The sequence below is a fragment of the Acomys russatus genome, chromosome 25 (assembly GCF_903995435.1).
Source record: "Acomys russatus chromosome 25, mAcoRus1.1, whole genome shotgun sequence".
NCBI classification, from domain to species: Eukaryota; Metazoa; Chordata; class Mammalia; order Rodentia; family Muridae; genus Acomys; species Acomys russatus.
Window position 1 is genome coordinate 39,500,457 of NC_067161.1, and position 12,678 is coordinate 39,513,134.

The 12,678-nt window shown below is 47.8% G+C and overlaps 1 protein-coding gene across 1 annotated transcript; it reads left to right on the forward strand.

Moving 5' to 3' along the window:
* The first annotated feature begins 282 nt into the window (after positions 1-282).
* Positions 283-12,150, forward strand: LOC127208503 (E3 ubiquitin-protein ligase TRIM58). The gene is made up of 6 exons (XM_051167987.1): positions 283-918; positions 2,681-2,776; positions 6,031-6,261; positions 7,231-7,253; positions 7,353-7,453; positions 11,518-12,150. The coding sequence occupies exons 1-6, from the start codon at positions 499-501 to the stop codon at positions 12,105-12,107; spliced, it is 1,461 nt and encodes a 486-aa protein (XP_051023944.1). The 5' UTR covers positions 283-498; the 3' UTR covers positions 12,108-12,150.
* Positions 12,151-12,678: the final 528 nt, after the last annotated feature.

The following is a 12,678-nucleotide window of genomic DNA, read 5'->3' on the forward strand; positions in this document are numbered from 1 at the left end:
AGAAGTTAAGCCAGGAAGATAGGGTGTTCAAAGTCAGAGTGAGTTCCAAGCCAGCCTGGACTGCAGAGTGAATTTAAGGCCAGCCTTGGCAAAACTGGTAGAACCCTGTCTCAAAAGGTAAAAAGGAGGCTGGAGATGTTTCCTGGTGGTAGAACTTACTTAGCTACGCAAGTCCCTGGGTTCTATCTATCCATACTACAAAACAGCACAACCTTCACTCACCTCTAATGTGAGTTACGTTGGCATAAATGCTGCGTCATACTAAACGTAAGCAAAGCTTGTGAAAGCAGGAGTGGAAAACAAAGGAAAGGAGCCGCTGGGTTTCTAAGATGACGGTCATTGGACTTGTTGCTGTCTCCAGAAGTGGCTCGTTTTGGCTGCTGGATCCAGGCCAGCCCAGGAGATAACACCCTCGGGGCCTGGTCCCCTCCTTTTGGGGTTTCCTCCCTTCTGTGCAGAGGGCTAAGGCAATAGGAGCAGTTTCCACTGGCCAGGGTCATGGCCTCGGCACCGGGGGAGCGGCTGCTGGAGGAGGCGCGGTGCTCCGTGTGTTTGGACTTCCTGCAGGAGCCCATCAGCGTGGATTGCGGCCACAGCTTCTGCCTGCGGTGCATCTCCGAATTCTGTGAGAAGTCGGACAATGCACAGGGAGGCGTCTATGCCTGTCCCCAGTGCAGGAGTCCCTTTAGGCCTGCCAGCTTCAGGCCCAACCGGCAGCTGGCCAGCCTGGTGGACAGCGTGCGGCAGCTGGGGATGGGCACGGGGCATGCAGGGACACGCCAGTGCTCGAGGCACGGCGAGGACCTGAGCCGCTTCTGTGAAGAGGACCAGGCGATGCTTTGCTGGGTCTGCGACACCAGCCCTGAGCACAGGAGCCATCGTACGGAGTCACTGCAGGAGGCTGCCAGACGCTACCAGGTGAGCCGAGCTGCTGCTCAGATTCCCATGTAGAAACTGGGAAGACAACTGGGCAGATGATGTGGGAATGTGATGGGGCGTGGTCCAGACAGAGCCAAAAGGTCCTACTACTTACATCAGTAGTAACTGACTTTCAAGCAAGCACCTTTCTTTGCTGGTCTCCCCGCTCCCCCACTCCTCCCTCCCCCCCCCTCGCACCACACCCTTACTAGCTCACACTCACCTAAGCTGGGGTAGCTTTCACAGTGTGTGGCCCCTAAGGAGGCGGTTCCTACCCGCTTCCGGCCCCTGTGTTATCTGGGCAGCAGCAGAAGGCAAAGGCCGCGCATTCATCTTCCTCCAGAGTTGCTGGAAACGTTTTAAAATACATTTAAGTTTCTGACTTCCTGAACAGCCAGCGCCAGGAACGCCAGCGTCGTCTGTCCTTCCGGTGGCAAGCGTGACCACTGTGTTGTACGCAGCACTAGCTTTCTTAGGATGTTTGCAGGTTTGTTTTCTCTGAAATTAAAAATTGGGGGATTTCCCTCAACTCGTTGGAAATATCTCTCTTGAGTTTGCTGCTTGCTTCCTCTTAGGTTTGTACAAATTCAGGCATGAGGTATTTTCTCACCAGATTTAAAAGATCCCTCCTGTCCTGAAAATGACCCACAGAGCTTGGCTAGCGACACATCTCTGATACTGTTTTCTGTAGGTTTTTTTTTTTTTTTTCTTTTTCAAATGCCAAACAAATATAATTTAGACCTCTCAACCAATCAGCTGTAGCTGCCAGTGGCCCTGTGCTCAGTGTGCACAGCTCTTATCCTAAGCAAGCACATATCCAGCAAAATCTGCTCTGTCACGGTTGTTCTCAGGCCTGCTGTGCTGTTTGTCACTCACCTCCTTGGTGTGACTCATGTTTTTTGGGGGAAACTGACAGAGCTTTAGTCCACCTGCTGGGCTAAATGGTCCAACAGCAAAACAAATCCCACCCAATCTTGTCAGGCACCACGAAGAGTTCCGAGGCCATTTTATATGCACTACGGTGACCTCCTTTCCAGTGTAAACCATGGGTATGTAGGTTTATCGAGTAACTTTTATGGTGGATTTGTATTTTTTTTCTTTTCAGGGCATCTTTATATATGCGTTCTGAAGTAGAGATGCACACACGTGCTTCCTGCAGGCTCCCGTCACTGAAAGGAGATGCAGTTCTGAGTTTGGTCCCCAAACCCATATGATGGAAGGATAACTGTCTCCTGAAAATTGTCTCTGACCTCCATATGTGTCTCTGGCACTCTTGTGGGTGTGTGCGCATGCACGCGTGCACACACACTAAATAAGTGTTTTTTTAAAAGCCCTTCTTATATTAAGTAATAATAAGAAATTTCATCATAGTTCAGCCTGTCCATAGCAGACAGCTTTTCCTCTACGGCAACATTGTTTTTTATATATTTACTGTAAACATTTTTTTTTCAAAATTGACATTATCTCTTATAAAGTACAATTATTTATCATATAATTATATTTTCAGCATTAAATATACTACAACACCTTATTTGCATTCTATTGTTGCTTTATCTTTTCACCTCACACTTTAACATGTTGGTTTTACTATTGGAAAACGTGACATAATGAGAATTTTTCAGGCACATATTGGTGCCTAGCACCAGGCGAGGTATCTGGTGAATTTCTTTAGGGACTCCCGCAGCCGATCTTTGTACTTTATGTCAAAGCAAACTAAAGACTCGAGAGAGCGCATCTGCAATGACCCTGTCTTCCCAAACAGAGGATGCTCCAAGCGGCTTTGGAACTTGTGAGGAAGGAAATGGAGGAGGCTCTGGCGCAGGAGGTCACTGTGGGGAAGAAGACCATCGTCTGGAAGGCGAGTAGAGAGCTGTGGCTTCAGGGGCTGGCAGGCTAAGGGTGTGAGCCGGTCCTGCTTCACCTTTAACACTCTCACACTCAGCCTCCAACTCCTTATTTCCCCCAGAAAAGCATCATAGTGCCCTCCTGGGTCAAACTGTCCCTTTTAAAGTCCTGTTGATGTGGCCTGTCTTATAAGTAAGTTGCTTTGTTGTCTGAATTTCCTTTTCTCTGAGACAGGATTTCTTTGTGTAGCCCTGGCTGTCCTGGACTCCTATCCCAGACCATGCTGGCCTCTAACTCACAGAGATCCTCCTGCCTCTGCCTCCCCAGTGCTGGGATTAAAGGCGTGTGCCACCACTGCCCAGCTGCTGCCCGAATCTTACTGTCAAACTCACCACTGTAACCCAGTCGCCTTCATCCATGATTCACAAGCAGATCTGAGATGAAGGAAAATATACAATGTGTGTGACACAGTGCAAAGATCAGGGACCAAGCTACACAAGGACAGTGAGCTGTCTGCAGTCACCCTCCCACATGTTCCTCTACCACACCTCACCAGCCCCTTTTTATTGCTTATGCATGTCATTTGCATCCCCACAGACAGGATGCTTCTTAACCTGGGATATCTCAAGATGTGTCACAACTTGTCGCACACTGCCGCCACCTACTGGGCAGAGTCAGGAATGATGGCTGAACACGGTGGGAGGCGTGTGTTCCCCACCCTTGGACACTGAAACAACACTGTCGTTTATTTACAAGTGTGTTGGGCGGCATTCCCAGCTGCCCTAACACACATGCACCCGGCTCATGGCCTGTGGGAGGAACACACCTGCTACAGTGTTCAAGATTCTCCCTGCACCTTCGATAGAGAGCTGCTCGATGGTGTCAGACTGAACATTAGAAATCACGGCCATATTATGTATGCAGTGTGGTGTATGCTATCCAAGATATATTCTTATTTTTTTCTTTCTTCTACAAATAACATTTTCTAATTTTTTTTTCTAAATCTTTTCTTTCTTGTTGAACCTGAGGGTTGAAAATACAGTTCTTTATAGCAAATAGCCTCTGCCCTCAAAGAAATGTGGTTTTTTTGTTTTGTTTTGTTTTTGTTTTGTTTTGTTTTTGTTTTTTATTTGTTTGTTTGTTTTTTGTTTTTTCCTACACTTTCCTTCTGGGATAAGTTTTTACTCCATTCTAACCACTGTCTCCAATATGGGTAAAGTTAAACATTGATTCTCAAATTAATGATATTCAGGCTTATAATTCAAGTTCAAGTTACTTGCTCCCAATCTCGGGCTGCCCAGGGACCCAGGCAATCTGAATCCTATAACCAAGACCTGGGTCCTCACATCTAGAGCCTCTAAAGGCCGTGCTAGCATGGATGTGGTGGTAGGATTCCCGTGTGAAGACAAGTACTCCTGCAAGGTTTACAGTCAGTGACGTGGCCACGGGAGACACAGGCAACAAGAGATGTTTGAGAAACTCCATCAAATCCCCCAGTCTCGGCACTTGCAACTTTCACATTTTAGAGGGGTGGGGTGAGGGATGATGATCAGCTGGAGCCTCTGCTCATTGCTGCCTCATGTGCCCCCAGTAGTGTGGCCTCCTGCATTGGGGAGTCCTGTGCATATTTAACAGGAGCCTCCCCTTTCGGAAACCAGGCCATGAAATTCTGATTTATTTGATTTTAGAAGATGGCCAGGACCATGTGAATGTGGTGATTTAGAAAAATAGTGAAAGGAGAGGTATGGAAATTTGGAGGAAGATGTTGCCTTAAGAGAAGGGGACAGTTAACACAGCTGGTTCTAAAAAAATAAATGGTATCCTGTCCTTCAGTGACATCAAGAAATTATTAACACTAGAAACAGAACTGAGAACGCGGGAGATGGGTGCTCTGGGAGGATGATTTGCCTCTCACAGTTTACAGCTGGTTTCCTAAATATGAATCTCAGGAGAATCTTATTGAGATACAGTGACCCATAGCAAGCTCTAATCCTTGGATCTCTTCAGGAGTTGTAGATGTGAGGTCTTTAGATAGAAACTCTTAAATATGAACCATAAGATGCCAGGCAACAGCTATGATATGGAGAAGCTTATTATATGAGCATGGGGGAGGAGTGGTATGGGCACCCGGAGAGAAAGAGAGTCAGAGAGAGAGAGAGAGGGGAAGAGCAGAGCAAGAGAGGAACAGAGAAACAAGAGAGAGACAGGATGAGTTTGTCCTTTTATATACTCCTGGGTAGAGGCACACCTAATGGCAGGCAGGTAATGATGTCAGAGGTTGCTAGGCAGACTATGGCAGTATACTAACAGAAACCAGGATAATAATCTGAAGATAATGTGCAAGCAGCGCCCGAGTAATGCTTAGCTCTTTCTCCATTGTGCAGAAAATGTTAGCCATCATTATCATGCAGTAAAGGATGCGCAGGGCCGGGGAGATGGCTCACTGGGTCACGTGCTTGTCACGCATCCACGAGGACCTGAATTCGGCTCTCCAGCGTTCACATCAAAAGTTTGTTGTGGCGGGGTGTGCCTGTCACCTTAGTGCTAGAGTTGACAAAGCAGATTCCTGAGGATTGCTGGACAGCCTAGCTTACACAGTGAGTGCTGCCTTCAGTGAAAAATACTGTCACTGAAAATGATAGCCGAACAGTAGAGAAAGACACCTAAAGTAAATCTCTGGTCTCCACATATGCACTCACAATTGAACATACCTGTACACACACACACACACACACACACGCACACGCACACGCATGCACGCACGCACGCACGCACTAAAAAAAAAATCCTTTCTTAATCTCAAGCTTTTCAGTTACAAATCTAGGTTTTAAAAAAATCTCAACGCCCCCTCCGCCAGCTGTTGTTTCTGTTCTAGTATATACAGCAGCTAGTAGGGTAGATAGTAACTAGCATTGTGTGATGACCCTGTGCTGGACACTGTTCACAGATAGATAGATGGGCACTGGCCTTCCCCCGCCGCCACATGTCTCTTCCTTCCTAGTTTACATATGACACTGAAGCTTGCGTCTAGAAATGCTTGCCTTCAAATCTATGTCAAATTGAGATTCCAGGCCCAGCAGCCTTTCTCAAGCTGCTGCTTTGCCAGACTCCCCTCCTACAAATGGGCTCTGGATTCTGCATGCTGTTAGAATACAGCCAACAGTCAGTTCACATGGTGCAAGAGCGCCACTCCCCAAAAAAAACATGAAAACGGGAGGCACCCCACGTCGTCACCCTCCATGACTCAGCCTGCTGCGTCCCGCACAGGAGAAAGTGGAGCTGCAGAGACAGCGCTTCAGGCTGGAGTTTGAGAAACACAGGGGTTTTCTGGCCCAAGAGGAGCAGCTGCAGCTGAGGAGGCTGGAGGAGGAGGAGCGAGCCACTCTGCAGAGACTGCGGGACAGTAAGAACAGGCTGGCCCAACAGAACAAGCTCCTGAAAGAGCTGGCGGAAGAGCTGGAGGAGAGGAGCCAGCGGCCCGCCCTGGGGTTGCTGGAGGTGAGAGGGGCTCAGGGGTGGAGGTGGGTGTGAAGCTAAGGGATGGGGGTGGGGGGTTTGGGGGGATGGGATGGATGGGGGGGTTAGAGGGTGGGAGGTGGGGGGCAGGGGGGATGGGAGTGGAGGGGTGGGGGGTAGGGAGGATTGGAGTGGGGGTTAGGGGGATGGGGGTGGGGTATGGGTGGGTGGTGGAGGGGTGGGAGGGTGTCTTGCCATTCAGATACTAGCACCTAGGGTGCTTGCTCTTAGCAAAAGAATATGGAAACCGATGCAGAAGGCACAAGAAGCAGAGGGGGCCTTAGAGAGCCAGGTAGCCCACGTTAGCACAAAAAAACTTAAATGACACACACTAAACAAATGAATGTTTACAAACTGTTGACTATCTTTAGATTGCAGGTGATACATATGCATATCTTTTCAAAGAGAAAACCCTGCCAAACATTAATGCCTTCCTTTCTTATCGATGTAGATCAAATGATCAGCTTTGGTGTGGTGGTTCAAAGAATTAGACATTTAATATTCTCTTACAAAGGCATTGCGGGTAACGTGTGTGTGTGTGTGTGTGTGTGTGTTTACCTCAACAAATCCTTCAAATATTTTGATGAGTTTGATACCCCTCCCCAATTCTATCTTCATTAGGTACAAGGTATAACTCTATCAAAAGAGCAAATTGGCAGAAATATCAATTCAGGAAACAGCTAACTAAGCTGATGGGTTTGGGTGAATGGACATAGCCTTCTTGCAGCACGATTCTGTTCTGATTGTGACTGAATTTTGTCACCGAGACCCGTGATTTTGTAAAGCCCTTTAAAAAAAACAAAAAATAGCAGGAGTCCATTGCCCTCTGAAGTTTCACCTTAGATGTTAGCAACTTTCAAATGTTTCTAACGGCATCTTTACTGTGCATCCAGCCTGACTTCAGGGAGAAGTCAGAGCTTGGACTCATGGCTGTGTGTGTTTCATTTCTAGGGAGTAAGAGGCGTCTTGACTAGGTAAGTTTCAATTCTGAACGAGTGGGGGGGTGTGGCAGGTGCAGGGGAGGGAGGCCCCTGGCGACTACCCTGATACCTGTGGGCTCTGCACACTTCCAGAAGTGAAGCTGTCACACGGCTGGAGCCAGAGGCTGTCCCCATGGAGCTAAAGACCGTGTGCTGCATCCCTGGCATGAGGGAGATGCTGAGGAAATTCCAAGGTAGGTAGTAGCCAGGTCCTCAGGTCCACTGCACCCCACACCACCAAAAGAGTGGGAGACAGGAACAGGTTATAGGAAATTAGTTTGGGCCAGAACTGGGTAAAGAAAAAAACTCCCAATTCCTCTTCATGTTGCCTGTAAAAAAAAGTCTCCTGATATGTATAAAAGATAAACTAAAACTTGGGTGGGTGTGCTCTCTCAGACTCAGCTGTTACATTTGTCTTTTCTTCTCTGGCTCCAAGGCTTCTGTCCTGTTCTTACTCACAGCATGCCTGCATTTGTAGACAGAGCCTTGAAGGCTGGGCCGAGCTATGAGGGCAGCTGACTCTGTGGTGGCAGACAGAGGTCACAGACAGAGCAGCAGAAGTCAGCAAAGGCTTGCTTGAGAGCATGCTGTCATGAGTGGGCTATGGGACCCAGAGCTTAACCTGTGCCTTAGTGTTTACCATCAAGGAAAAGGGTAAATAAAGCAAAAATTATCTTTTTTTTTTTTCTTCCCCTGTTCTCAATGACTCTGGCGCCTTTGGTAACCAAAATGTGTTAGATTCCTTCCCTCAACAGCTGACCAATGTCTCTGTGGGTTCTCTAGCTAGAAATCTAACCCAGTTCACATTCTGAAAAGATCAGCCCAGAGATGGAATCAGGCTGACAGCCCACCCCACAGGACTGACACCCTTCCCCACGACAGTAACGAGCAGGTTGTGGCCTGTGTTGTTGGGGGGAGGGGGAAGAGCTCAATTTTAATTTTTTTTTTCTTGGTAAGCATACAAAATAATGGGTTTCTTTCTTTTAAAAATATTTATTTATTTTTATGTTATATATGAGTGTCTTGCATGCACTGTGCATGTACAGAGGTCAGAAGAGGGCATCAGCTCTCCTAAGACTGGAGTTATATATGGTTTATAAGCCACTGTGTGAGTGAGTGCTGGGACTCAAACCTCAGCTCCTCTATGACAGCAGCCTGTGCTCTTAACCACTGAGCATCTTTCCACTCCCAGTAATGGGCTCTTTATGACGCGCGTGCATGCCTGTGTGCGTGCGTGCGTGCGTGCATTCGTGCGTGTGTGTGTGTGTGTGTGTGTGTGTGTGTGTGTGTGTGTGTGATTGTACTTTGTTCATTCTCAACCCCGTCACCCTCTCTGGCCCTTCCTTCCTGTCAGTCAGTCTCTGTCTCTCACTTAAATATCCCTCTTTTGTTTCCATACCTTTAATCTGCATAAAGCATAGATATTTCCCACTACAAGTTTCAGAGCTCCAGGTCATCAGTTAAGGTCTTATTTATTGTGCGGGGTGTGTGTGTGTGTGTGTGTGTGTGTGTGTGTGTGTGTGTGTGTGATGAAAGGTAGAGAGCTAGCTTCATTCTTCTGTGTGTGGTTATCCAGTTTCCCCAGCACCTTCTGCTGAAGAGACTTTTTTTCCAGTCCACGACTCTAGCATTTTTGTTGAGAGTCATTTGGTCTATCCCACTGGTCTACACTGCTGGCTTTGTAGCAACACATTGATTTTTGTTATGTGGCTCTGTGGTATAATTTGAGGTTAGGTATTAAGACGATTCTTTCTTGGTGTCCTGTGTGCATTCATAGGATTTTTAGGATTGCTTTTTCCTATTTCCAAGATTTCCACTGGGGTTTTGATTGGGATCACTGTAATCTGCAGACTGTTTTCAGTGGCATTACCATCTTGGTAATAATACTTCTGCCATTTCAAGGCCAGTTCATCTTTCCATCTCCCAGTGGAATCTTCAGTTTCCTCCCTCAGTGCTTTAAGGTTTTCTTTGTAGAACCTCTCCCTTTCCTTGGATAGGTTCATTCCCAGAGTTCGGGGGAGGACTTTTATTGTTATTTATTTATTTATTTATTTGCTTTGTTTTGGCTGTTTAGAAGCTATCATGAATGGTATTTTTCTTCCTCATCAAGATCAGTTTGCAGACAGAAAAGATACTGTTATTTGTATGTGGGTTGTGTATCCTACTTGCTTAGCTGAAATGTTCATCAGCTCTAAAGCTTTCTGGTAAAGTCCTTAGGGCCTTTTAAGTATATTATGATTGCATCATGTGTAAGTAGGAATAATTTAATTTGTTTCCTCAAATTTGTTCTCTATTTTTTTTTTTTTTTTAATCTTGCCTTATTGCTTGGGATAATACTTCAAGCACCGCACAGGGAGGACTGTATGTAGTCCTGTCTCATCCCTGACTTTAGAGGAAATGCTACACTTATCTTATAACCTTTATTATATTGGCATATATCTTGTCAGTTCCTAGCTCTTTCGTGGCTTTTATTGTGAAGGGATATTCAGCATCGTTACAGGTCTTTCCTGTATCCGTTGATATGATCGTGTGATTTCTGTCCTTGGGTCTATTTACGTGCTGGTGTCTCAGTTAGGGTCACTATTGCTGTGAGGAAACACCATGAGCAAGCTGGGGAGGAAAGGGCTCATTCAGCTTAAGCTCCCACGTCACTGTTTACCACAGAGGCAGTCAGGACCGGAACTCAAGCAGGGCAGGAACCTGGAGGCAGCAGCTGATGCTGAGACCACAGAGGAGTGCTGCCTACTGGCTTGGTCCTCATGGCTTGCTTTCTTATAGAACCCAGGGCCACCAGCTCAGGGGTGGCCCTACCCATAATGGACTAGGCCGTCCCCCAGCAATCACTAATTAAGTAGCTGAAGAGATGGCTCAGCTGTTAAAGGCTAGGCTCACAACCCAAAACATAAGAAAACGCCTTACAGCCAGATCTTATGGAGTTATCTTCTCAGTTGAAGTCCCCTCCTTTCAGATAGCTCTAGCTTGGGTCAAGGTGGCATAGACTAGCCGGCACAGCTGAGTTATATATATTGATTTGTGTATATTGAGCCATCTTTCCATAGCTAGAAATGAAACCAATTAAACAACGGAATCTGACATTCTTAATGTGTGTCCTTAAATTTGGTTTGGGAGTATTTTACTGAAATGTTCTGCCTCCATCTTTATCATGGACGTTCGCAGTTTTCTGTTGTGTCCTTCTCTGGGTTTGGCATCAGGGTGGTGCTGGCTCTATAGAGTGAGTTTGGTAACATCCTGTCCCTTTCTGCTTACAGAACGGTTTGAGGAGTATAGCTGCTAACTCATCTTTAACTGCCTGGCAGAACGCCGTGCAGTTGACTGGTCCTGGCCTCTGCTTCTGATTGACCAGCTGTCAATAGAGTTTATCAGGACTCTCCTCCTGGGGGTCAATTACTACAATTAACTTCCTAGGCCAGCTTACAGAACGCAGGCTGTAATTGTGAAGGAGTCCCAGAGGATGAAGGCAGACAGGCAGACAGAAAAGGGGGCAAAGAGAAGAGGTTCAGCTTCTGCCTCACCCCAGCCCCACCCCTACCCCCACCCCCAGCCTCACTCCTACCTCCACCCCCAGCCTCACCCCTACCCCCACCCCCAGCCTCACCCCTACCTCCACCCCCCAGCCTCACCCCTACCCCCACCCCCAGCCTCATCCCTACCCCCACCCTCACCCCTACCTCCACCCCCCCAGCCTCACCCCTACCTCCACCCCCCAGCCTCACCCCTACCCCCACCCCCAGCCTCACCCCTACCCCCACTCCCAGCCTTACCCCCACCCCCACCCCCAGCCACTCCTCCTATCATGAACTTCTGTGAGGTTAGCTGTTTGGAGGCCACATATTCTGATACTTTTCTTTCTTTCTTTCTTTTCTTTTTAACTTATATTTTTGTTCACACACAAAGCAATGGGTTCAACTGTAGCATTTGGAGGTCAGGGGGATGGAAGTCCCGCTGTGTACAGCAGAGTTCTGTGAGGCCAAAATCAAAGTGTTTGCCAGCCTCAGTTTTTCTGGATGAGAGAAAGGAGAAACGCTCTGAGGGTTCTTTGGGTGCCTAAGTTTTTCACCAGCTGGAACTGAAGCTCGGGGTTAATATGAAAAGCCCTAGGGTTCATACTCCACATAGGAGGGAAAAAAAGTTAATTAATGAAGGAAAGAAGGAAGCGGGGACTAACGGGAGGAAGGGGAGGTAAAGTTTTACTTGGCCTTTCTGCTCATTCTCTCACTTTGCAAAACTCTCTCCACAGTGGACGTGAAGTTGGATCCGGCCACTGCGCACCCCAGCCTGCTCTTGACAGCCGACCTGCGCAGCGTACAGGATGCGGAGGTCTGGAGGGACGTCCCCAGCAACCCCGAGCGCTTTGACACCTGGCCCTGCATCCTGGGCCTGCAGGGCTTCTCCTCCGGGAGGCACTACTGGGAAGTCATCGTTGGGGAAAGAGCAGAGTGGGGGCTGGGGGTATGCCAAGACTCAGTACTGAGAAAAGGGGAGACCACACCGTCCCCAGAGAACGGAGTCTGGGCCATGTGGCTGCTGAGGGGGAGCGAGTACATGGTCCTGTCCTCCCCCTCAGTGCCTGTGCTCCAAGATGAGCGGCCTCGACGCATCGGGATCTTTCTGGACTACGAAGCCGGCGAAATCTCCTTCTACAATGTCACCAACGGGTCTTACATCTACACGTTCAGCCATCTCTTCTCCGGCGTCCTCAGGCCCTACTTCTTTGTCTGTGACACGACTCCTCTTATCTTGCCACCCATGACAGAAGCAAGGCCTGGAAACTGGACTCCCAGGGGTCTCCTTGATCTTGCTGCTGCTGTTAGAAGTGAAGAATACTAAGACCATCCAGGAGAAGCGCCGCGCTTCACAGAGGTCCCGGATGGATGGGTGGCATGCCTGTGCCCTGCTTCAACAAACCACAGCAGCGCCCACTCTGCAGGCCTGTACTGTGGAAACTCTCCCGTTTGGGACTAAAGAGTGGCCGCATACTGAGGAGGTACGTGACATGGATGACCGGAAAGGCAGCAGCCCCATCAAACCCTGTCGCCAGATGTCTCAGTTCTCCGTGGTGCATTTTCGCAGCAATCAGCTAGAATGAGATGAGACTGTCCTTTCATCGCTCCATATAAAGAGATTTGAGGGCGTTAATTCTACTTCTCTTTGTTTCCGAGACACAGTCTCCCTTTGTAGTCAAGGTTACCCCCAAACTTTTGTCTCAGCGTCCTGGGTGCAAGTGTGTGCCGCAAAGCTTGGCTTAGAAACGAGGTTGCTTCAAAATAACCTTATTCTAGTGAGATTCATAATTCTGAATCTGCTTTGTATTCCTTTATGTCATTCTCTCATTATTATTATTTTTTTGCTTTACTACTTAGTCTTACAGTTTCTTCTAGATTAATATATTCAGAATCAT